Raw genomic sequence first — 24880 nt, 5'->3', positions numbered from 1 at the left:
TTTGAGACGGAGTCTCAATCTGTCACCCAGGCTGGAGTGCAGTGGCATGATCTCGGTTCACTGCAACCTCCGTCTCCTGAGTTCAAGCGATTCTCCTGCCTCAGCCTCCCTAGGCATGTGCCACCACGCCTGGCTATGTTTTGCATTTTTAGTAGAGACGAGGTTTCACCATGTTGGTCAGGCTGGTCTTGAACTCATGACTTCAGGTGATTCACCCGCCTTGGCCTCCCAAAGTGCTGGGATTACAGAGATTTTAAATCTCTTTTTAATTTGCTTGAGGTTTGCAAAAACAAAGCACCATCTGGGGCACATAGCAGATGCATTAAATGTTGGTGAGACATCGTGAATAGAAGCATGATGGTGTTCAGGTAGGATAAGATGGGAAAGGATTTTTACTGGAATGTTCAAAAATGTTTGAGGAAATAAACACTTGGTAACCTTTAGATCATTTTTAGCACACCCAGAATTGGGATACAGTGAGAATAAACATTGCTCTCATAGATTCCCAAAGGCCATTAGGATTTTGTTCTCTTAGTTGGATAAATGCATCTGAAGTGCTCATGACAAGATAAGCAAGGTTGTGTGTTTGAGTAAGACTCCTAGGTGGCTAAATTGCCACATGTCCCTGAACATGCTAACACATTCTAAGGAGTGTGACTGCTGCCGTCAATGTGAGGAGAGCTGAAACAGGTCTGTCTCTTTCAGCCCTATTACATAAGAGGCAAGCTCCATCTGATGACTTTATGATACATTAGAAAATTGCTAATGCTAAATTGCAGCCCAAGTGAGCACTGGACACAATGCCAAGGTTTTTGGAAAGAATGAGTTTTTCTCATAGATGTTTGGAAGGTTCTGATGACTACATAAAATAGGAGGCTTTAGGGATGAGGGAGAAAATTGAAAATATATTAAGAAATCAGGAACCTGACAGGAATAAACTTAGCATGGTAGGAAAAGAGTGGATTGTGCCACATAATACGGCTCACTGTTCTGGTAATGAGACACTTCAACTGCAACACAATGCTGAGCTTACATTCACTGGCGATATCAGGATTTTCCTGATCGTAACTCAGACAAGCCTGTCTGGGTCCTTTTCTCTTATTATGTACCATACCGTATAACATAAGTCTATAAAAACACATTAAGCCCTTTTGTAAAAATATATAAAAAAAAGTTTTATAGTCTACTGGAACATATTACCAAATTTCCAATTACCCTGTCATGTTAGAATACATTGTCCTCTAGTAAATATCTGAATACCGATATATGTTACATCACAATGTCATGCTCTGTTTATAAATAGGAGTGTTTTTATATTGTTCCTTCCAAGTGATAGGGCATGTCTGCAACAACTATAACCACGTTAGGATTTCAGTTCTTTGCCCGTTATCTTTACTAATCAAACATACCATTTTAGAAAGTGTTGCTATTTGATATGTTCATTACCAGTTAATAAGTGATGACTCCTCCCAGTCTGAACAACTATTCTGGTCATTCTGGAGACGGCGCTTCCAATCGGCCGTGAGAGACAGTGTCTGAGTGGAACTTGCAGTTTACAGAACCTGAACATCTGATCTTTATCAGCAAATGCATCTATCTGCAGATCAGAACTTGCATTTGGAGTAGGTTTCCCCACACACCTGCCTCACGTTCAGGTCAACCGAGACTAGCACACTTTTGCATATTCTGTCCCTCCCATAACACACACACACACTACGCCCTGTCCCCAAATGAGATTGGTGCCTTGCTATCTTAATCTTGGAATTCCCAGTTTGTGTTTCTGACAAATCTTCGATAAAAAGATGACTAGAAATAAACGACTAGAAATAAAAAGATGACTAGTCCAAATAAGACTATAATAACGAAATCAACAAATGCCAGGAGAGTCAGGGACCCTAGGGATCTCACGCATGGGTGGTCCAAGGCCCTGTCTGACCTGGTATCATTATCTGAATCCACCAGAGATGGTAGTCAGGCATGGCTGGCTGGCTCTTAAGCTGCCCGATAGCAGGGCACTAGTTACTGTAGCATAGAAGACATGCCAGAACCTTGACCAATTCAGGCTAGAATCCTGGCTCAGCCATGTACCCGTGTTGTGACCTTCAGAAAGGCAACATTTCTGAACCCCAATTCAGATGTTGGGCTTTGTATACATGTGCCTCTATGTTTGTAGTTCCCTCATCTGTAAAATGAGCCCAATAATAAAAATCACCTTGAGAGGTACGTTATGAAGATTAAATTAGTTAATCCATGTGTACTACTTAGATTAATGCCCTCCATATAACGAGTCTGATAAAGGTTATCTCTGATGGAGTAGAGATGCAGATGATAGTGACAATGATGCTTAGCTACAAGACAGAAACAATGAAGAAGAATGGCTGCAAGGATTAAGACATACTGAATGCGAAACTCTTCATATACGGCCTGATTCATGGCTGGTCTTGGGTAAATGGCTGTTATAAAAAAATACACAGACATATCCGGAATCTTATAACCCAAATGTCCACTGTTAAATTTTGAGAGTTATTAAGACACATAGACACACCTTACCAAATTATATGCAACCCTATGGTTAAATGTTATGTGAAAAAAATCCCACATTTTGCATTTTTCTTTTAACATAAAACTTATATGGTAGGAGTTTTTTTTCCACACAATGAATGTTTTTTTAAAAGGCCATTTTTAGTTATTGTATTTTACTTGTAGTTATGGATATAAATATAGACATATCATATTTTACTACTAAATTAATATTGGATATTTAGTTCTTCCTACCACATATGATGCTTCACTTTATGAGTATATTGCTATATGTCATTGTACAGACTCATTTGTCTGCATTTCTTTTCACTTAGGATAGATTCCTAGATGTAGAGTCATGAAGTAAAAAGAAACAGATTTTCTTAAGGCGGTTGATATAACATGGCACATCGTGTTCCATAAAGGATGTAGCAGTTTGTACTCTCACAAGAAACATACGATACCACTTTCAACACTCACATTAATAAAGTCTTTTCAAAAATGAAAACACAATTCACAGCACTGGGTTCATTACATAGAAAAATCTGTCATATGTTATGTCCGGAGATATTTATTCTGGTTGATTACATTTTCTGGTTAATAGAGAGTGCCCAAACATACCAGGCATAGATTGTTAATTTTCAAATAACCAGAAAGCCTTTGCTGGGTTTCTCAGCCACCGCTACAAATGTTATAGATTATATTTGTGGGCTTGTAGCAGAATGCTGTTGGTAAGAAAGCTTTTTTTCTGACAGTGTCAGATTGGTAAGATCTGTTGGATTTGATCTTCTTATCAGGTCGATGTGGGTGTGTGCACTGTGGGTGAGGAGGGAAGAGGAGAGCAACAATGGGCTGTATGTACTCTGGGCCGCTACTCCCACTGTGGCATCTGATCCATCCCCACAGGAGCCCTGTGAAAGGGTGTGGCTAGATCCTTTTTACTGACATGGAATTGAGTCTCAGAGGCTTGGTTTTTGTTTTTTTTCTTTAGAGGCACGGTCTCGGTCTGTTACCAGGCTGAAGTGCAGTGATGCGATCATAGCTCACTACAGCCTCAAACTCTCTAATTCCTAGGCTCAAGAGATCCTCCTGCTTCAGCCTCCCTAGTAACTGGGACTACAGGGATGAGCCACCATGCCTGGCTGTTAAACAACTTTTGAAGGCTACACAGATGGTAAGAGGCATTGTGGGTATCAAATTCAGGCTGTTTCCAAATTCCCTCTCCTTTTACTCTACTGAGCTGCTTCCCCAGGAGCATTTCTGCAGGGGAATCATTCATTATGTGGCCCAGATGCTGCCCTGAGAAGGTCTTGTTGGTTGCAAGCAGTGGGGGAAGGGAATGGCAATGGCACCCTGAGGATGGAGTTGCAGCTGGAGTCTGTTACCATGCTGGAGAGAGTTCACAGCCACCACCTACTAGAAGGAGAGGCGTATGCCGGCGTCGTGGTCTGAGCGGGTCCCCATCCTTTCATATTGTAAGCCGAGACTTGAACAAAATACTGCTGGCCCTGCAAAGTATTGAAATGATGCATCAGGCATTTTATTTAATCATTTTTACCCTGGACTCTCTAGGTATAGAGTTAAATTGCTATGTTTGATTAACTCCATTGTCTTTTTGAAACTCTGTTGCCCATACTTTAGCATTCTGGTTTTTCTTGATTATTATGTTTATTTATCACAGTATCCATATATGAAGTTTCCTCTTAGTTTTTATGCACTTTCTTCTTTTCAAAATTTAAATGTCATAATGGCTTTTCCTAACCCTCCAAAACTATATATAAATTTTTAGTCACACAGTCTACAAGGTTTACCCAAAATAGCAATCCCCACTCTCACATCATTCTCATTTTCCCCTCCCTACAGCAATAGCTATCACTTATTTTAGTGATCAACTTGCTGTAGAAAATGAACAAGTTATAATAAATACCTTTTCAGATTAGTGCATTAAAGACTTGCCTTGGTCAGGCATAATGGCTCACACCTCTAATCCCAGCATTCTGGCAGTTCATGAGGTCAGGAGATCAAGACCATCCTGGCCAACATGGTGAAACCCTGTCTCTACTAAAATACAAAAAATTAGCTGGGCATGGTGGCACATGCTGGTAGTCCCAGCTACTCAGGAGGCTGAGACAGGGGAATCGCTTGAATCCTGGTGGCGGAGGTTGCAGTGAGCCGAGATCACTCCACTGCATTCCAGCTGGGTGACAGAGCAAGATTCTGTCTTAAAAAAAAGAAAAAAGAAGGAAAAAAAAAAAGACCTGCCTTGTTCTTTTTGTGGCTGCATATATTTCACTGTAAGCAAATATTCTGTATCATGTATTTTAACCAATCCTTGATTGGTGGACATTATTTAGATTGTTCTCACATTTTCTGCTACAATAAATATACTTTCAGAAAATATCCTTTACTCAGCTGCATATACATTTTAAAAAATTAGCTCTTTGATGTGACTTCAATTTTACAGCCATTGTTAAAACAATGGCTTATAGTCTTTAATGCTGTTTTATGACATTAAGAATTAAGGAACTGTTTTTGTTTGCTGATAACATTTTAAAATCTTTTGCATAGTTTTTAAATTTTGCTTGAGTTTTTATATTTTATATTTTGCTTTTATGTTTTTTTTCCAGTGAAACCAAGGGGCATTTGAGAAGCCAGCATTTGGTGAAACTTTGCTTGTAAAAATTGTAAAATGATGTTTGAAAAAAAAAAAAAAAAGCACATCTTTGTAGAGACTTTTCTAGGACTCTTATAATACTGACCTTACTATATTAGGAAGTCAATTTTTTAATGTTGAAAATGGGTTTCTGTGCCCCTCAAAGTTATAGAGATTGTGTAGGAGTGTAAATCTACTCCTAGGCTTTTATATGATTACAATAGTGTCTGCATTTCTCTCATTAGATGGTCAAGTGGAAAAACTTAATCCCTATGGAAATTAGTTCAGATATTAGAGAAACTCTTTATGGAGAGTTTTCCATTTTTTATCACCATATTACTTTTTCTTTTAAGTAATGGAAATTCCCTAGAGTTCTTTCTGGCCCTCTTCCATCTTGTGAGCCATAGGGCTGGAATCAGTCTTCTACTGATAGCATCTCTGGAGGCCACCAACTCAGGGGTTTGTTTGCTCTGGTAATCCACAGTTCCGGCCCCTGGTATAGACGTGTGATTAGGACTAAAAGTCAGGATTCTGGTGGTCACCCAACCATCAACAATTCCATTAGAATAAGCAGGTTTAAACTTGAAAAAATGCAACCTGATGCAATTTTTTAAAGGCTGGGTTTCAGGATTATACTTTATAGATAACTGTTTTAGTCAACCAACCTTTAAGAAAACAACAACAATAACAAAATTATCCCTCTATTTCCCTCATCTGAAGGTCCTAAGATAGTAAATATTTGAATTGGACTGGAAAAGGTTTGATTTAATTTTACTTTTAAAATATTTTGAGAAAAAAGAATTTTATCTTTGCATTTTAATTGCTTAAGGAAATACACGGCTTGCTCCAGTTTGAACTGATTTACAAGGTGTTTTTATTTTTTGCATTTCATATGCTCATATGTTCATAATTCTAAATAATTAATTTTTGAGTTTGTATTAGTTAAACAAATAAAGAACAGTTTGTTCCAGTTTTTCATTCACAGTTTAAATTGGTTTAGGTTACTGAGAAATGTAGCTCCACCATATATAGTTTCTTTTTTGTGAAAGCATATTTAGACAGACTTTTTTTTTTTTTAATCAAGGGAAAAGGATTTCTCTCAGGAAATTAGGTGACTGCAATTGATGACTGATCTCAACCAACGCTGAGGCTGTGGGCATGAGGGTGAGATGAAGCTGTTATTTTTACCATCAGACAGGGAGTCAAAATTGGATCTCTCAGAGCCTTTGATCCATTCTCCCCTTCCCCCCAAAAGATTAGACTGAGATCCAGAAAGCAGCAGCTCTCAAGGCTTGCATGAGGCCAGTCTTTTTCTGATCTCCTTAGAACATGGCAATTTACAAAGTAATTCATGCTGTCTGCTTACTCCTTTGTGAAATTCAGATTATAGATACCAGACATATCATGCTTAATGAGTGGCAGTTGTTGCCAGAGGACTGGGCGTTGGCTGGCTGTTGCTTTCAGCATAGGCATTTGCTACTACTATCCCAGCACAAATATCAGCAATAGGGAAATGGAAAGTCTACCAGGGGACATTTACCATTGTAAGTCCTGTGATTGTGCACCTCAGAGTCTGCAGATTATCCATGATGATTTCTCCAGCCAAAGGAGAAAAGTCTTTGGACATACTCCATTCCACTGGAAGGAGCAGGGAGGCAGGAAGAGAGAGAGAAAGAGGGAGAATAAAATTCAGTCACATATCAAGAAGTACCTAGAAACTCTAGCATACAATCCCTCTCAAAAGGGATTAAGTTTACCGTCCTTTCTTTATATTGGTGCATCAGACCATGTTCCTTGAGATGTCAATTTAATTTCAAAGTTTACATTTTTTAAAAAGAAGAGCAGAAAAGAAAAATAAAAACTTATGAGTTCTTTTTGAATCTTGATAAATATAATGTATATTGTGGTAAAGGTACATTTATGTGATGTTCTTAATGTCAAATGTAAATTATATTAAATATATTGCTCATGAGGCCATTGTTATATCCACACATTGTATGTATGTGCATTTGTGTGTGTGTGTATATATGTACATACACATACATACTCTGCCACATTATATATAATAGTTTGTTCAATATAGTAGATAACCTATTTACTGCACATGCGAACCAAAGGATCTGTTAGGGCATTACCTTCTATTCACTCTCCAAGTCTGGCTTCTGCATCACCATTCTATTGAAAATGCTCTCTAAGGTCCAAGTGAGATTTTCATTCCAAGAAGCCTCCTTTCATTATCTCCACATCATTTGACACCCTCTCTTTCTAAAAACATTCTCTTCCCCTAATGTCTGCTCCCTTCTCCTCTCCTCCTCGCTCCCTTCTCCTTCTCTCCTTCTCCTCCTTGATACCTTCTTCCATGCCTTTTCATTGGAAAAGGGGTTTGTGACTTACATGTTCAATGTTCTTCCTTGACATCCCCAAAGCAAATGTTTATTCCTAGTTAAATCATGCAAATTCTAATACCCCATTTCACTGTGATATCATATGCTTTCATCATATTTCCCATTGGTTGACAAAGTCATAGTCAGGAAAGATAAATTGTGCATCATCAGTAAAAAGTATCTTAAGCACTTGGTGGGATTTAAGGCAAGCATAAATGAAGCAGGGACTAAAGGACCTTAAATCCCGTGGGAAGAAACGTCTCTGTGTTTCTAAAATTCATGATAAGCAATAGGTCTTAAGATTTAAATTATATTCTCTGTGCCACTTTCATACTTCAAAATCAAACCAATCCATCCCCAAAGCCTGTGTGACCCCTCGAGTCACACAATTCCTCTGCTTTGGATGCTCCTGCATTCTCTCCTCTTCTTCAGAATGTTCCTGGGCATCTCACTTCCTTTCTCCATTCTCTTGAATTGCTCTCCTAAAATTCCTAGTGCTTTGATCATCAGCAACAGTCACCCCTTGGGAAATCTTGCCATATTTGGCCTTCCTTACTTTGTGCAACATTTTTTTCCCCATAGTTTTGGCTGTCCCCACCTTTCTACTTCTCTTATCCTTTAACTGCTTCTTTCTAGGCTCTTCCTGGTTTCTCCCCTTTTCCTTCTCCCTTTGATGTGATGTTCCTTCAGAGTTTGAGGTTTGGCTCTCTTTTCACTCCATGTGTTTGCCCTTGGTATTGACTTTATCCACTTTTATGGCTCTAACTATGAGTCTTAAAACTGTGATTCTATATCCAGCCTCCTGCTTGAGCTCGAACTTCGTTCTATTAATCTTTACTTGAGTGCTTTCCATTCCAAGTGTCCCCCAAGTACTTCTTTTATACCAAACTATGTTTCTTCTCTTATTTCCTCAAATTTAGTTAATGGCACTGTCATGTATCCAGACACTCAACCAAAAATCTCAGTGCATCCTTCTCTTCTCCTTTCCTCCAATTCTTCAACATCGTTTCATCACTAAACCAAGTAGTTTCTGCTTCTAAAATGTCTCCTATAAGTTGCCCTCTTCCCCGATACTGCGATTACTCCAATGAATGGCTTATGAATATGAATGTCAACTCTGTAATAACTCTTTAATTGATTTTTCTGCTTGTCTTTTCATCCTTACATATAATCCTCTTAGGCTGGAGGACAGAGGCTTATGCCTGCAATCTTAACAATTTGGGAGGCCAAGGCAAGAGGATCACTTGAGTTCAGGAGTTCAAGACCAGCCTGGACAACATAATGAGACCCCATCTCTGTAAGATATAAAGCAAAAAACAGCTGGGTGTGGTGGCATGCCCCTACCATCCTAGCTACTCAGGAGGCTCAGGTGGGAGGATTGCTTAAGCCTGGGGGTTCAAGACTGCAGTGAGTTGTGATCATACCACTGCACTCATCCTGGGCCACAGAGTGTGACCCTGTCTCAAGAAAAATAATCCTCTTACTATATCCTGAATCATAATTGAAAAATGAAGATCTAATGATTTCATTCCTTCACCTAACATCATGTCACAGTGTCCAGTTGCTTTGAAATAAAATGAAATCTTAGGAAGGCATTTAAAGACCTTCATATCTGGTCCCAATTGTATGTTACTGTTCTAAATTCCTGCCATTTTCCGGAAGAAAGTCTTTGTTCTGTAAGTCTCTGTTACCTGATTATTTTGTGCATTTTCTGCTTCTGTGTTTTGTCCCCATCTTTCAACCTCTGCTTAGGACCTACCAAGGTCATCTCTAAATTCATTAGGAATAATTCATCAAACACACCTGTTTTTCTGCTCCTTAAGTCCCTTATTTCTGTAAAAACAAGATTTGTTAAAATGTATTATGTTTATGGTATGTATCGCTTTCCCTTGATCATGAGAATCTTGAAAACAGGAAGTGTCACTTATTTTTCTTCCTTTCTAGTATGTGGGTCTGTGCTTGGTGCATCAAGGGTGCATATTAAATATTTACAAATCAAATGCATATATATGTATACACACACACACACCACACAGAGATCCCTAAAATAGATTGGTTTTTCCAACACAAAAATATTTGCCTTTCATGTGAATCTTCTTCTTTTCTAGTCTCTTGCTTCTTAAAGCTCTCAGGCACGTTAAACAATCTAGTTAGAATCAAATGATTAAGATTATATGTTAACTCAAATTGGGTCTATACCTCCTTACAAATATGTATTCTAAAACACATATATATTTATATATATGTATATGTATCATGTATATGTTTCTATTTTTCAAAATGTTTTATTCCACTTACAAGCTACTAACTCTTGAAGAAGCCAAGTCTCTGAAAGTCAAATTGGGGAAGGTTTGTAATCAGAGAATAATGTTACACCTAATTTAGCTATAGAAGAAAGGTATCCTTGAGTGAGTTATGACAAACAGAGCAAAACAAAAATAAGTAGAAAATTTGCAAAGAAATTTAGAAAGAGCAAAGAATATAGGAAAATTCTGGAAACAAAAATATCTTTGGTTGCCATTGAGACAAACATGATTAATTTTTGTGGTGGAGCTCTAAGCTGCAGGTTGAGAATCAAGGGCTGTGACTCCAGGCTAAGAATTCAAGAGAACTTGCCAAAAGAAGAGCAAGGGATTAGTGGGAATAATACTAGATTATCTGGCAAATGATTAATGAAAAGTTTTTCAGAGATACCCTCTTTAGAATTTCTAAAGAAACTTCAATTTATTTTTGAAACGGTTCAAGTTTTACTGAAACATGTTTTACAAAGCAAGTTTTAAGCGGAAAGGGGTGCCAGGCTTCTTGCAAAACAAAACATAAACAGAAGCTGGTTGTAAGAAGACATGGTTCTGCTTTGGGAATTAATAGAAGGTTTTAAACAGTTAAGTCTAATTAGATTTTATAACATTTCTGAGTTTCGAAGGGGAGGGGCTAGAGAAGGAGAAGATTCACATCAAAGGCAAACAATTCTCCATGTTAGAATGGCTAATCTATTCCGGGCAACCAACAGTCTTTTTCCCTGTGTGTACTTCCTTGGGTTGGTAGACTCCTTTTGGCACAAAGCCACAGAGAGAAGAAAGGAATTTCTGCAGACTTAAAGAGTGAAGAGAGAAACAGAGTTAGCAGGAGCCACTTTGAGAGCAACTGGGAATTCTTTTTTTTTTTTTTTTTGAGATGGAGTTTTGCTCTTGTTGCCCAGGCTGTAGTGCAATGGTGTGATCTCAGCTCACTGCAACGTCTGCCTCCTGGGTACAAGCAATTCTCCTGTCTTAGCCTCCCAAGCTGTTTGGATTACAGGCATGCGCCACCATGCCTGGCTAATTTTTTTGCATTTGCTAGAGACAGGGTTTCATCACGTTAGTCAGGCTGGTTGTGAACTCCTGACCTCAGGCGGTCTACTGCCTCGGCCTCCCAAAGTGCTAAGATTACAGGCGGGAGCCACTGAGCCCAGCTGCAACTGGGAATTCTAAGATCAGCTCAGAATGGTCTCTTTGGAAAGTTGTATGTAGGTAGTTTACAAACTTAACATTAAAACCCTGAGAAAATAACTTATAAGCCAGTTCTAAAACCATAGAAAACTTAAAATGTTTAAGATAAAGATGAGAGAAGCTGTTTCTACTTAGCTCTGGGAAGAAGGAGGGTTTAATTATGCAATGGCTCATAGCAGTTGAAAATGAGCAAGAAAGGTACTTGATTAGTATTAGGTATTAGTATTAGCATTCCCCAAAATTTGGCTCTGGTTCAAACTGTGATTCACTGCATTTATATCAAGTAACCATGACTATTTTAAATGGGATTCATTGTTATTTTAACAAAAATTTAATTTTTATCTAAGTTTTATATTTGCAGAGTCATTTGGATAGGGAAGTTCTACGTGAACACCGCCATTATCTGATGGCAGCTATATAAATCACAGTTCCAAAAGATTAAAAAGAAAAAGAGCCCCAGAGGCCTGGCCCTGTCACCCTGAGGTCTATAATATAATGGGAAATGTCATAGATGAGTCACAGACTAGAAAATTTACAACTCAAAAGAATTAGAGTATGCAAGCAGAGGACATAGTATAAAGCTTAGGTAAATTTCAAGGCTTATGATGTGGATTATATAATACACCCTGTTTTAGCTGAAAACAGGCTTAAGTTGCAGGCCAGCTTTTGGAGAGGTGAAGACTATGCTTAATAAAGGTATAAGAAAAAACACGCAGCAACGTCTCATTAATTTTTTTTCAATTGATAAAAAAAAAAACCTCCTAAAACTCGCTGTTGTGCAGATTCTCCCTAAAATCTCAAATGCCTCAAAGCCTAGAGTTGTTTTATCCTGATCACACATTGGGCGAAATATACTGTAAAAGTTATGCTCTTTCTTCTGGCCCAAGCGTCACCCACCTCCTCCACTTAGCCTTGTTGGTCACTTGCCCTTAGACCCATCCATTGCTTATGCTGTTTTCTCCTGTGGCATGGCCTCCTTTCCTCCCAAAACTTCTGCCCCTTTTTTCAAACAGTCCTGGTTCAAAGTCCTGTCCTTTTTCTAGCTTTCTCTGGCTCCCCAAGGGAATCATCCTTGCCAATTTTCCCTTAGCAATTTTAATATGTCTCATACATTGCACTTGCTTTATTGTTTTATGTTTTTGTTTTTTAGTGATCTGTCTCCTCTGTTGTCTGCAAGCTCCTGAGGGCAAGGACCAGTCTGATTAATATCACTTTCCAAACAGCTAGCATAGCAAAGTATAGGTGGCTCAGTAAATGTTGGGTAAATACTGAATTCTTGACTTTGGAATGCTTCAAGTCTATGGTAGGCAGGAATTTGACGCTGGTACAGAGAGCATAAGAAAACTGTCAGAATGGAGGAAAAAAAGGCAAAAGAGAATGGCAGTTCCTTGTACTGCTCAGTTCATGATTGAAATGGAGATTAATTCCTGGCCTCCAGATTCCAAGCATCCTGGACTCTTCACTTGTCCATACTGCCTCTCAGAAACCAAAAAATGAAAGTGTATTTCCTATTCCCTATCAGCTCTTCGATGGAACCAAAACAGCATTCTTACTGGCCACATTCACCCTGGCGCCTTAGCTAATGAACGGAATTTGGCTAGACTGCCCAGCCCAGCACCAGAGCATTATGAAATCTTCCCCTGATCCATCTAATTGTGTAGTTTCTAACCTTTCAGGCCAATCATAGCACAAGAAGAAGAGAGAGGGAGAGAAGGATGTGCCGAGAAACCCAGACAGAGATCAAATACAGTCATTTCTAGAGATGAGAAGATGTGTCTTGCTGCAGCACGAACCCGCTCAACACTTGTGGGTTTTAAATTAGGAACTGACGTGAAAACTCTGGATCTGGGAATTCTGTTTAGCTCTGGCAAAATATGAGGTCGGAGCTGCTTGCATTTTTTATTTTAAATTCCCTTGGTAGTCTTAGGAACAGGGGCATGCATTACTTTCAAACAAGAATCTTTATTGTTTGCATAGCACACAGTCATCCAGTTAATTAGAAAAACATTTTTTCCCAAATTAAATTTCCCTAGAAAAACAATGATTTAAATTAAGGGCAAAAGGCTTTTTCGTCTTCTTCTTCTTCTTTTTTTTTTTTTTTTTTGACACTCACTAGAAAAGTCTTCTTGCATCCACTACTTCTGAAGATTAAAAGCAAAGTTGGAATCAGAAGGCTGTATTCATTTATTTATTGGCAGGTTCTGCCATCACCAAAATAGCATGTGCTTATCTGTGTATTGTGTACTCTCTTAGTTTTGCTTATCATACAACAGGGCTACACACATATACAGGTAGGGATCAGAGGTGTCTAAATGTTCAGATTTTTGAAAAATTAATAAGCACTACAAGTAATCACAAAAAATCTCCTCCATAGTCTGAATCATTTGCTTGTTAATTGTTCTCTGAATACTTGTTATATTATGGCTCTTACCTAATTTTTTTTAATTCTTTTTTTTTTTTGAGGCAAATTCTTGCTCTGTCGCCCAGGCTGGAATGCAGTGGCACAATCTCGGCTCACTACAACCTCCACCTTCTGGGTTCAAGTGATTCTTCTGCCTCAGCAGAGAAATTTGCTGACTACTGGCTGAGACTTAAGAAAGTGATGGAGAAAACATTAATAATGCACACTAAGGATGTCTGTGACTGTTACAGTTATAAATTGCACAAAAAATTTGAGGAAATAGTCTTCTAATACTCAAAAACTATTATTTGATTCAACAAAGAAGTTAGTTATGTCATTGATGAATGAGTGAAGCTCTAAAGCAGGTCTTTGTTGCTCTATTTTTGATTTACTTTCTTAAAGTAAATAAAAATATCAACCAACATTTACATGGAAACTGCACCATTCCATTAACTGCAGCCATCATTTGGCTGTAGATTCAAAAGTTCAACAAAAATAAACAAAAGCGTTTTGGTAGACTCGATAGGTGATAAGGAATCTACAATAAAGAGAACCGTGGATTTTATGATTATTTGTAAATCGTGTGCTACACATTCTTTCCAACAGTAAAATTTACAATAGGCTTATATGCTTGTATATGTCTGTATGATTATATGCATATGTATATAATTATATGCATATATAATCTATCTACCTATATTTTTTCTTCCCAGGCAATCAGTTGTTAAGCATTTACCATCATATCACTGTATAAATGCTAGATGATTGTTCAGGCAGACTTTAAAAGGTGGATGTATTATGACTAGCATGTATAATGAATGTCTGAGTGATGTAGACTTCTTGGGCATAATTTAGATAACATTCTGATATCAAGAGTCAAGAATTAGGTACTTAAACCTCTTTAGGACACAGGAGAGACACAGTGAGGGAATCTGGGGCAGAAGGTCAGTTACTAAGTAGTCACCACCTGGGAGGTCTGTGCAGTGGCCAGGCTCCAGGCCCTGAGCAGTACAGGAACCCAGGTCCCCTGCATCAACTCTTGTCTAAGCCAGGGCTTGCCCAGAAACTGGCAAAGGACACAGCCTGCAGAGTGGGCATCTATGGACCTATCTGAGCAACCAGGACAGCAGTCATGGACTGACAAGCTAAATGCTGTTCGTATGTATGGCAGGACATACCAGGCCACTACTCCCAATAGCATAACAGATTACACCTAAACAGGACTAAATGTGTAAAGTCATTATTATTAGTCATTATTATTACATTTTATTGCTGTGTATAGCGGTATTTTATTACACATTATTTTAATATTTTATTTCATGCTATCTGGACCTTATGAATAAGCACCTTTAGGACATTGAAAAAAAGTAGGCCCACAGATCACTAACTCAAACTCTTCTACTTTCTTTTCTTCCTTGAAACCCTGCCATATCCTTGAGTAAGATGTCCAGACAGATTGTCACTTGTTTACAGTAGTTTTTAGGAGAAACTCTCCTGATAATTTTTATTCATGAAAGACGTATGAGCTTTTAAAAAACTGTAATGGATGTAGCCAAACAATAGCAAGAACTCAAAAGCCAGTGAGAACTGGAGATCGGCAGACTTGGGCTGCTAACCCCACCACCCCTCCTTGAAAAGAGGCAGCCTCTGACAATGCTTCCATGGGGCAAGAGCTCTCCTGGAGATGTTTCCTGGGATTCTGACATTTTTGTTTTGTTTTGTTTTCAGCAGAGTAATACCGATGTTGCTTGCATGGAGAGAGCTCCTGCAAGCTACTTCGCATTCCTAAAGGAACAGAGCAAGGAGAGCATAGGATTAGCTGTCTGATTTATATGCACAAAGACCAAGATATGTAGTCAGTTTACATTTGCAGCTTTCTGCATCCTGTTGGGCATTCCTGAAATTAAAATGACTAGCTACGGGTGCAAAAGCAGAAACAGTTCAACTTTCTTGCCAGATACTGAGCCTTCATTTACAAAGGGCACTCTGCTTGGCTTTTCTTTCATTCACCTACTACATCCATTGAAAAGATCTCATTTTCCTCCTTATAATTTTAAGTAATGAATCAAACTCCTTGAGGACAGGATCAACGCCAGATTGATTTTTAGACACCTATCCCCACTTTCTCTTGTAGAAGTACAGAATCAGGGCTCAGATTGGGTGGCTTTGACTCATGTGTGGACATCGATAGGGTGAGGATAATCTTCATAGATACAGTTTGCTCTCCGGGAGCTACAAAATAGGGACACCTTTGCTAAGCATTTAACTTAATTTCTGAGCCTTATTTCACATTATTCCCTGCATTTACCCTGTGCCCAGGGAGAAAAAACCATTTAATGAAAATCTACCGGCTTCTTTTACAGAAAATGTCATCATTATTTCTCACAATAAATGATTTTAACATTCTCACAATTCCTGAAAGATGGGCTAATTCAGTAATTTAATAATTCTACCCGTTTAACATGTAGCATAACTGGGAATTAAAGCCAGGTTGCTTAAACCCAAAACTTCCCTATCATTTCCAGAAGTTCTCAAACCTTCCCCTGGCCTCCAAGGTGTGAATCATCTGGGCTTTCTCCATCTACTAGTTTCATTTCTATAATGCTTACTTGTTTTCTTTCTGTCTCTGATTTTTAGATCCTCAAACATGCCAGACTCCTTCCTGTCTCAGGAAACTCACACATGCTGTTCATTTTGCTGGAAATGCGCTTTCTTCTGACTTTTGACTTTTATTTCATTATTTATTTCTTCCTTTTCTTTCAGCCATCCATGTAAATGTCAGTTCTACATGGAACCCTTCTCTGATCTCCAAGACAACTTTGGGTCCCTGGTATATCCTCTCAGAGCACCAAATACTGTTCCTTTGCAGCACAGTAATTATTGATTTATGCAATTATCTTTTATCTTGGTAAGCTCCATGAGGACAGTGGCTATGTCAATTTTATATGGCACTATAGTCCTCAGCATATGCCGCAGCATGCAGAAGACCAATAAATACTTTTGGATTTGGTGTTAGATTTTTTAAGCAGTTGCCATTAAATTTTATTTTACTTTACATTTTCAAGGCATACAACATGATATCGTGATATTCATATACATAGTGAAATGATTACATAGTCAAGCCAATTAACATATTCATCTCTCACATAGTTACCTTTGTGTGTGTATATGGTAAGAGCATCAAAATCTACCTTCTTAGCAAATGTTTCAGTATATTACTAACTGAAGTCTACCTAACTATAACTTTTTACTGTTTGACTTACATTCCCCCATTTTCCCTCCTCCCACCCCACTGCTTCTGGTAACTGCTATTCTACCCTCTTTTTCTGTTTGTGACCTTTTTTAAGAAAAATTAAAGATTCCACATATAGAAGTCATGCAGTAATTTTTCTGAATCTGGCTTATTTCACTTAGCATAATGCCTTCCAAGTTCATCCGTATCACAAATGACGTTAGATTATTGATTAGGTTGTAGGGTTATGGAGAAGCAAATGACATGCTCTCTGACCTCAAGGAGCTTACAGTTTAATATCATGGTCTATTTCTTACAGATGAAGACGGTAGGTTTAGAGAGATCAAGTCCATCTCAGACCAATATTTTCCTCCATCACAATGACTCTACGTTCTTTTCTTGTCAAAAACCTACTCAAGGGAAAGGCCCATGCTCCATCAACTTCAGGTTATTCTCTCTGATCCTCCAGAATAATTTCAACTGTCATTCTTTTTGGCATTGATATAGTCTACTTCACATTATAGTGATTTGTGTGCATGCATTTTCAACTCTACCAGCACAGTATATTTCAAATTGGTCTTCTATTAATTTTCTAAGCTCCATTGCTATAATTACCCTCATTCAAGCCATTATTGTTTCACATCCATATTCCTCCAACAGTTTTATAGCTGAGCTAGTCTCTCTGCCTTTATTCATAGCCCACCAATCCACTGACACGAGAACTATCTTTTCAAAGCATACATCCTATCATAATACTTTCATACTTAGAAACCTTGTGCTGGTTCTCTAATGCACCTGGAATAAAATCTAAACTCCTCAACAGTCTACAACAGGGCTTGACAAACTGGAATCTGTGAGCCAAATCCAGCCTGCTGCCTGTTTCTATATAGCCTGTGAGCTAAAAGTGGTTTTTATATTGAAGAAAAAGCAAAATATTTTATCATGTGAGAATTATAAGAAATTTAAATTCCACTTGTTGGCTTACCTACTGTCTCAATGGAAGAACTGAGTAGTTGCCATAGAGACCATAGAACCTGCAAAGCCTAAAATATTTACTATCTGATCCTTTACAGGAAAAGCTTGCTAAGCTCTGTCCTACAAGGCATCATGATCTGGCTCTTGGTTGTTTCTTTGAAATCCCCTCTTCTGCCAACCTATCCATTTTGCTTCATCAGCAATTTCTATTTCTCAAACTCACCAAGGGATTTCTACCAAGCCTATTTATGCCTCTCCTCTAACACACTATCTTATTTTATTTTTATTACTTATCACTAACTGAAATTGTTTTCTTTATTTACTTGTTAACTTAAGAAAATGTGAGCTCCACGGGCTCACCTGTTGTTACCCCACTGTATTCCCAGGGCCTAGGAGAGGATCTGCACATGGTAGGCATTAAAAAAAAAATTGTGTAAAAGGAATATCTTATCTTCCCTGGAACTTCTTTGGTGCAGACTCTGTATCTAACTCACTTTTGCGTCTCTCACAGTGGCCAACATCTGTAGAGTAATAGTTACAAAAATAGGTATTGGCTGGATAAAATGACAGTCACTTCTCTCTCTTCCTGGGACAAAATGAAAAAAAAAAAAAGGCACTTGTCAGCTGGGCCTCAAGAAACCATAATGTGTGTGGCATCTTTGTTGCCTCATCTATACTCTACTGGTTGAGAGCACATTTTATGAAGGGGCCACAGGCCAGGTGCAGTGGCTTACATCTGTAATCCTAGCACTTTGGGAAGCCGAGGTGGGCAGATCACTTAAGGTCAGTTCAAGACCAGTCTGACCAATATGGTGAAACCCTGTCTCTACTAAAAATACAAAAATTAGGCGGGCGTGCTAGTGGGTACCTGTAGTTCTAGCTGCTCAGGAGGCTGAGACATGAGAATTACTTGAACCAGGAGGCAGAGGTTGCAGTGAGCCAAGATTGCACCACTGCACTCCAGCCTAGGTGAAAGAATGAGACATCATCTTAAAAAAAAAAAAAAGGAAAGAATAAAGAAAAGAAAAAGGGGCCATGGATTCCAGTATAATTCTCAGAGAACAGTTACTATGGGGATATCAAGTGTCCCAATGAAGGGCATTTCTAGTTGATGCTGAATTAGGCCAGGTATCTTCTGATAATGGGGAAGAACCATTGGCAAAGGATGGGGTTAGTAGTTTTTCCTAAGAAAATTGCTCCAATTATTTTTAAAAAAATCATCTTTTAAGATATAGCATGTAATAATGTCACAAAAAGTGAACGATAAAATGAAAACCCTGAAACAATCACAACCACAATGGTTTATAGGAGCTAACACTTGGTAATCTTTGGAAGATGCCGGGAGACCATCTATTAATGTTTACTAGAACCTTGTGCTTTAGTTATAAATATTTCTTTTTTTGTTTTGTTTTGAGAGGGAGTTTTACTCTTGTTGCTCAGGCTGGAGTGCAGTGGCGTGATCTCAGCTCACTGCAACCTCTACCTCTCTGGTTCAAGTCATTCCCCTCCTCAGCCTCCAGAGTAGCTAGGAATACAGGCACCCACCACCATGCCTGGCTAATTTTTTATATTTTTAATAGAGACAGGGTTTTATCATGTTGGCCAGGCTGGTCTTGAACTCCTGATCTCAGCTGATCCACTTACCTTGGCTTCTCAAAGTGCTAGTATTACAGGTGTGAGCCACCATGTCCAGCCATAAATATTTCATTTAATCCTCCTAATACTCCTATGTGGTAGGTAATGTTCTCTTCATTTTACAGATGAGGAAACTGAGACTCAAAACTTTTAAATAACTAGCTCAGGTCCACACTGCTCATTAATGCAGAGGCTGGTTTAGAACCCCTGTCTACCTTATCTGCCTCCCAATTCCATATGGGGAGAAAGTAATAAATGGATTAATAGCCATGTTCAGGTCTTTTTGGTTAGAGAAAGCTCTACTATGTAAAGCTCAGTCTTTGAGATATGACTTTTGCTGACTGAACCTAAGGCAGGGGTCCCTGGTTGGCACCTCTGTCCCCTTTCCCCAAGGGCCAGGGTTGTCTCTAATACTGTGACTTCCTTGTTATGCATTTCAAGAGGGAGAGAGGGCTAGGGGCAGTGACCACCAAGCAGAACAATGGGTTGTACTGATGCTGGGGGCTATGAGTCTCATGAAGGTGTTCTGTATTTTCATATCAGCTACATGTGGTAATGGTGGCCAAGATAAGTACTGAGTAAAATAAATAAATAAACAAACAGCAATGTAAACAGTCACAGAAGACTCATGTACATTACTGGCCCATAATTGGAGCCTGGTTCATGTTATGCAGTCTTACTGGTGCCAAGTCTTTCTCCTCCTCCCCCTCTAATAGCCTACTCCAAGCACTCCCAGTTCTGGATAAGGTTCATATCTTTTAGTCACCTGCTTCTCTCTCCTCTGGCTAGAGACACGTAAGCTGAGGTGAGAGACAGGATGGAAGACCTGGGAATAAAACAACTCCAAAGTAGCAGTGGGTCCTTAGGACCCAAAGGAATTTGTAGGGAAATAAAAATAAATAAAAAAGAAAGAACCAGACCACCTTGGGAGGCCAGCTCCAGTCTTCTTCCCTCTGTGTCTCACTAAAAAGAATGTGCTATTTCGGGCTTTTTTCTTCTGTATTTGTTTTCACATTCTCCTGTAAATTACTCAACAAGGTGCCTTACTGATCCTGAAAAATCCAATCTTTAGATTTTCACGTCAAGTCAAGAAGCTCGCACATCTTCCTAAGGAAACAAAGAGCCTTCTCCTCCGTTCCCAGGCTCAGGTTCTGCTTTCGTGATGATCGGACTGGCTGATGTCGAGATATAAATCTCCATAAGTTCATATGGGAGTTCTTTTTGGGGGGACTCTCAAATAGGCTTCAGCTGATCAAAGTAAACCCTTTGTTATAAGAAAGATATGTGGATTTTTTTCAGATACCTGTGAAAGATTAAACATCTCAACATAACATTGCATATCCTAGCAAGGGGTATTTGAAAGACCGAATTACTTTTCTTGGGAAAATGCTGTAGTTATCTCTATTTTGTTTGTTGCCTTTGGTTTCTGCATATCTACTTGCATGTGATATCTCTAAATTTTCAACATTCACAAAACACAGTTAATACAGCAGCTTTGACCTAAAGTGCATAATGTTGAATATTTTCCAGCTTATCTGTTTAACTGGTAGATTGACTCATGCATGCCTTTTATTTTGGTCCATGACAGCAGCCGGCACATAGTAGGCATCCAATGAAGATTTCTTAAATCAATGAATGCCGTTGTTCAATTAGTAAAGAAGACTGTCACATTGACAGTTGAAAAGGAAGAACGAGACTGCTATTTGCAAATATTCAAAAGAGGTCACCCACTGTGGGGAGGAGAATGTGGTTGAAAGAAAGGAACTCCTCAGATTTTGAAAAGTTTTACATATTTTAAAGTAACCAGTGTGGGACAGGAAAGTCATTGACCATCATTAAATCTTAGGAGTCAAGTACATGGCCCATAGACAGTAGAAAAGAGAATTATGTGGACCCATTGGAGGAATATATACATAATAGGCTCTAAACAAACATAATTGAACTTTTTCAATTTTGTGTTTTTTGGTCGAATACTCAATACCAAGCTAATGCTGGTGCATTCAGAATAAGAAATCAAATCCAACTTTAAATATAGTGCTGATTGTCTGACTGATTTATCAGACCTAATTCATACACTTCTAGGGACTAAGCAATGTTTTGGGGATGTAAAAATGAATAAAGCCCAAATCTTATCCTACAGACAGTAACAGTCCAGTGGTGGGGAGCGAGACAGTCAAGTCAATGTAAGATTATAATGCAATCTGATGAGATTAATGATAGAGGCAGGCTCAGATTGGGGTCGCCCTAAACAGTCTGGCAGGGAGTGGTTGGGGATAACTTGGTAGACAGGCTGGCTCCTGGCAGACTTCTGAAGGATATATAGGAAGGAGTTCCTAAAGGCATTCCAGGCAGAGGTTGCTGTGTGTGCAAAGGCACAGAGCCATGGTGTGGTCAGGGAATTGCAAGACAATTACAAGGAACAGGAGAAGAGGTGAAGTGAGATGGGAGTGTGACTTTAGAGATAAGATGAGACAGGAGACAGGAGCTCAGGGTCATGATAAGAAGTATCAACATTATTTGAAAGCATTTTGGAGTTCTTGAAGGATCAGGCCACTATGTGATCAGATTTGCATTATAGGAAAATTACTTTTGTATTTTGTAGGAGGAAATTGGAGAGAGTCAATGCTGTAGTTAAAGAGACCAGAAAGACATTGGTGCTATGATCTATGTGAGATGTGGTACAGCTCATTGTGGATATTATCTCTACCTTTGAGGAAACTTCCTGACTTTCTGTTACCCCTCAAAACCAGCTTTTCCTATTCATTGAGGCATCTGTGAGCCAAATTTACATGTAAACCCAAATATTTGGCATCACAGCATCACAAGCTCTCAAAGGAATGGTGAATACTGGAGTTCAGCTACCTTTTTTTTTTTTTTTTTTAAACTAAGACCTATTAGCAACAGTGTATATGTATACTTAATAATTTCCAAATCAAATATCATGGTCATATCAAAAACCATGCTCTCTCTCCAGGCGTATGTAACAGGTCTCAGCTTTACTCAAAGCTCAATTGCAAACAGTAATAAAAACATTGACATCTCATTGCTCATTTAATATTTATGTAGCTGTCACCATCTCAGTTCTACACATTTGAAACCTCAGAGTTGGTCGAACTTGAGGTGAGCTGAAATCCCCTTTGACAGTAGGTTTTTTGGGGATGCTTTCATCCTTAAAAAACTTTCAAAACAACACTCAGATAGTGGCAAGAGATCAAAGAAATGCTGTGTTACCACAGAGGCTGCTGAAACTGTTATTTCCCCCAGAAAAGTTTTCCATTTCCAGAGAATAAAGTAGATCAGTCTTATTAGGGGTTGGAGCAAATACTCTGTCAGGCAAAAGCAGACCCAAGTCCAGCCAGATATACATTCATAGTTTCCTCTGCAAGGAGTCCAAGAGATACACGGAAGAGGAAGCAACCAAGGAGGGGGAGACTGGGGCTGATTGTCTACTTCTCATTGCAAGAGTAACACCTTACAGTTCCATAACATTTTTACTTTGCGACACCTTCTTCCACATTTTTCTCCTTTGATTTTCACAACAACCCTGTAATGTATTTTTCTCATTTTAGAGGTGAGGTCAAGGGTTTGCCAGACTGAGAGCACACACTGGGAATAAATGCGAGGTCCAGATTTCAAACCCAGGTCTGTCTGGGTTCAAAATCCAGTGCCTCTTTCTCACACAGTTTAATGAAACTTCAGCATGTACTCAAAAGTGAGGAAAACAGCACTTGTAGAGAAGGAATCATGGAGGTACACAGGTCTGTAAGTTCTCATTTTGAGTAAGTCTGAGGGACGGTACAGTTTTATGGATCAATGAAGTCTGATGATGAAGGGTAGAGCTTTATGTCTTTAAGGGTCTCACCCCTTGTTGCACCCACCTGCTACCCTGCAGGGCTCTGGAAAACTCTATAGCAACCACATTTAGAAGGACTGTAACACCAGTTGCTTCAAGCGTAAAATTGTGAGACTAAATTCTCCTTATTACTTAGGTTCTTCACCTTCAATAGTAGCAATTACCACATTTTAATGATACTTTCCAGTTTAAAAACACCTGTATGTACTCAAGTTTCTACATATAAAGCCAATACATTACTGAGTATCTTTAAGATTGGTGGGTGACAGGGATATAAACCTAAATAAGAAATTACCTTTGCCCTAGAATTATCACAGTCCAGCAGGCAGATGGGTAAACATACAGACAGTTTCAATAAAATGTGATGCTTCCTATAATAGGCACATGAGCAAAGTGTTGCTGAAGTGGCAATGACCAACAGAGTTGGAGCAGGGAGGAAGATGGGATAAGGGAAGGTAACATTTGGTCTGGGTTTTGAAAATTGAGTAGGATTTTACTCAATCTTGGGGCGTTTCAGGGAGAGAGACTGAGAGCTGAAAAAGTTGGGCACAATCAAGTGAAAGATGGATGTTTGGCAGAAGAGGAAGAAGAGAAAAGCAAGAAGTGGGGGCTGAGGGATGGATTGATCTGCGAAAAGTCTCGTATGCAATGCTGAGGGTTCGTTTTTATCTCATGCGGAGCCACTGAGGATTTATGAGCAGGGGAATGAAGTGATCAATTCCTGGTTTAAGGAGGGTCATTGGAGACATTTAAATCTTACAAGATCTACTGTTCTTACTCATATTTCAAATCAGTTAGCTGCTTCTCATAGTGTTTCAAGGACTTCACCTGCTAGCTAGTAGGGGTAGGAATCACTAGAACTAGTTGAATAACCTCTGACTTCAATTCCTACTGATACCATGTATCTGGGTGATACACGGTCCCAGCCTATTTGCTCTTTGTAGAGCCTTTTGTCTGTATTTGGGGTGATCTGCCCAGCTCATTCACTATCAACGCTACACAAATAACCTAGATTTACTATGAAGAATGGCCCTACATGAGAACAGTGACATTTCTACACATTTTTTTTTTTAACTTCAATTTCGTTACTAAAAGGAATCTCCTCAGAATAATTGCTGGATGGTGTTGACAAAAGTTTGAATCACATCATCTGACTGCAGTTGTGCTGACAGCAGTCCCTAGAGAACTCTGCCGCAGAGACCAATGGTTGCTTTTACCCTCCTAGAGCAGGACCAGGACTTTGGAGACCCAAACAATTATAGATCCAGATCAAGCTCATGGTCTAGCAAAAGCTCGAGTCCACGCGGAGTTAAAAAAAGTTATGCTGCCTTGGCCATCTTCTTTATGAAACAAATTGCTCCATTTTTTTTCAGTGGAAAATGCTCAAAGATTTTTAGCATTGGGTCAAGGATGAAATCAAGAATTTCGGGGCATTTCAATGGTCACCACAATAATTTATTTCAAATTATTTTGAATGGTAAGGTTTATCAAAATGTTCATCATTCTCATCTGAAGGGTTAAACTAAAAAAAAGTCATGAGGATCTTGTTCTTCGAAGTTTTGAATTTCAAAAAGCATTTGCCAACATTGGATACTGATTATCTAAACATTTTAGTAGCATACACAGAGAAAAAGTAGTTGAAGTGTGTGTGTGTGTGTGTGTGTGTGTGTGTGTGTGTGTGTGTGTATGCGTGCATGTGTGTGTGTGGTGGGAACGAGGGTGGGGGTTTGGCTAAATGC

The 24880-nt window shown here is 38.9% G+C and overlaps 1 protein-coding gene across 1 annotated transcript in view; it reads right to left on the bottom strand.

Moving 5' to 3' along the window:
* Nucleotides 1-24880, bottom strand: part of ANKFN1 (ankyrin repeat and fibronectin type III domain containing 1) — a 328620-nt gene that overhangs the window by 71680 nt on the left and 232060 nt on the right. The window contains exons 8-9 of the mRNA XM_037742122.1: nt 6714-6811; nt 3938-4028 (exon numbers count right to left, since the gene is read on the bottom strand). Coding sequence (XP_037598050.1) covers nt 3938-4028; nt 6714-6811 — 189 coding nt within the window. The remainder of the gene's footprint in view (nt 1-3937; nt 4029-6713; nt 6812-24880) is intronic.

The sequence above is a fragment of the Cebus imitator genome, unplaced genomic scaffold (assembly GCF_001604975.1).
Source record: "Cebus imitator isolate Cc_AM_T3 unplaced genomic scaffold, Cebus_imitator-1.0 Scaffold115, whole genome shotgun sequence".
NCBI classification, from domain to species: domain Eukaryota; kingdom Metazoa; phylum Chordata; class Mammalia; order Primates; family Cebidae; genus Cebus; species Cebus imitator.
The sequence above is the reverse complement of the archived record's forward strand: the minus strand, read 5'-3'. Positions and strand labels throughout refer to the sequence as shown.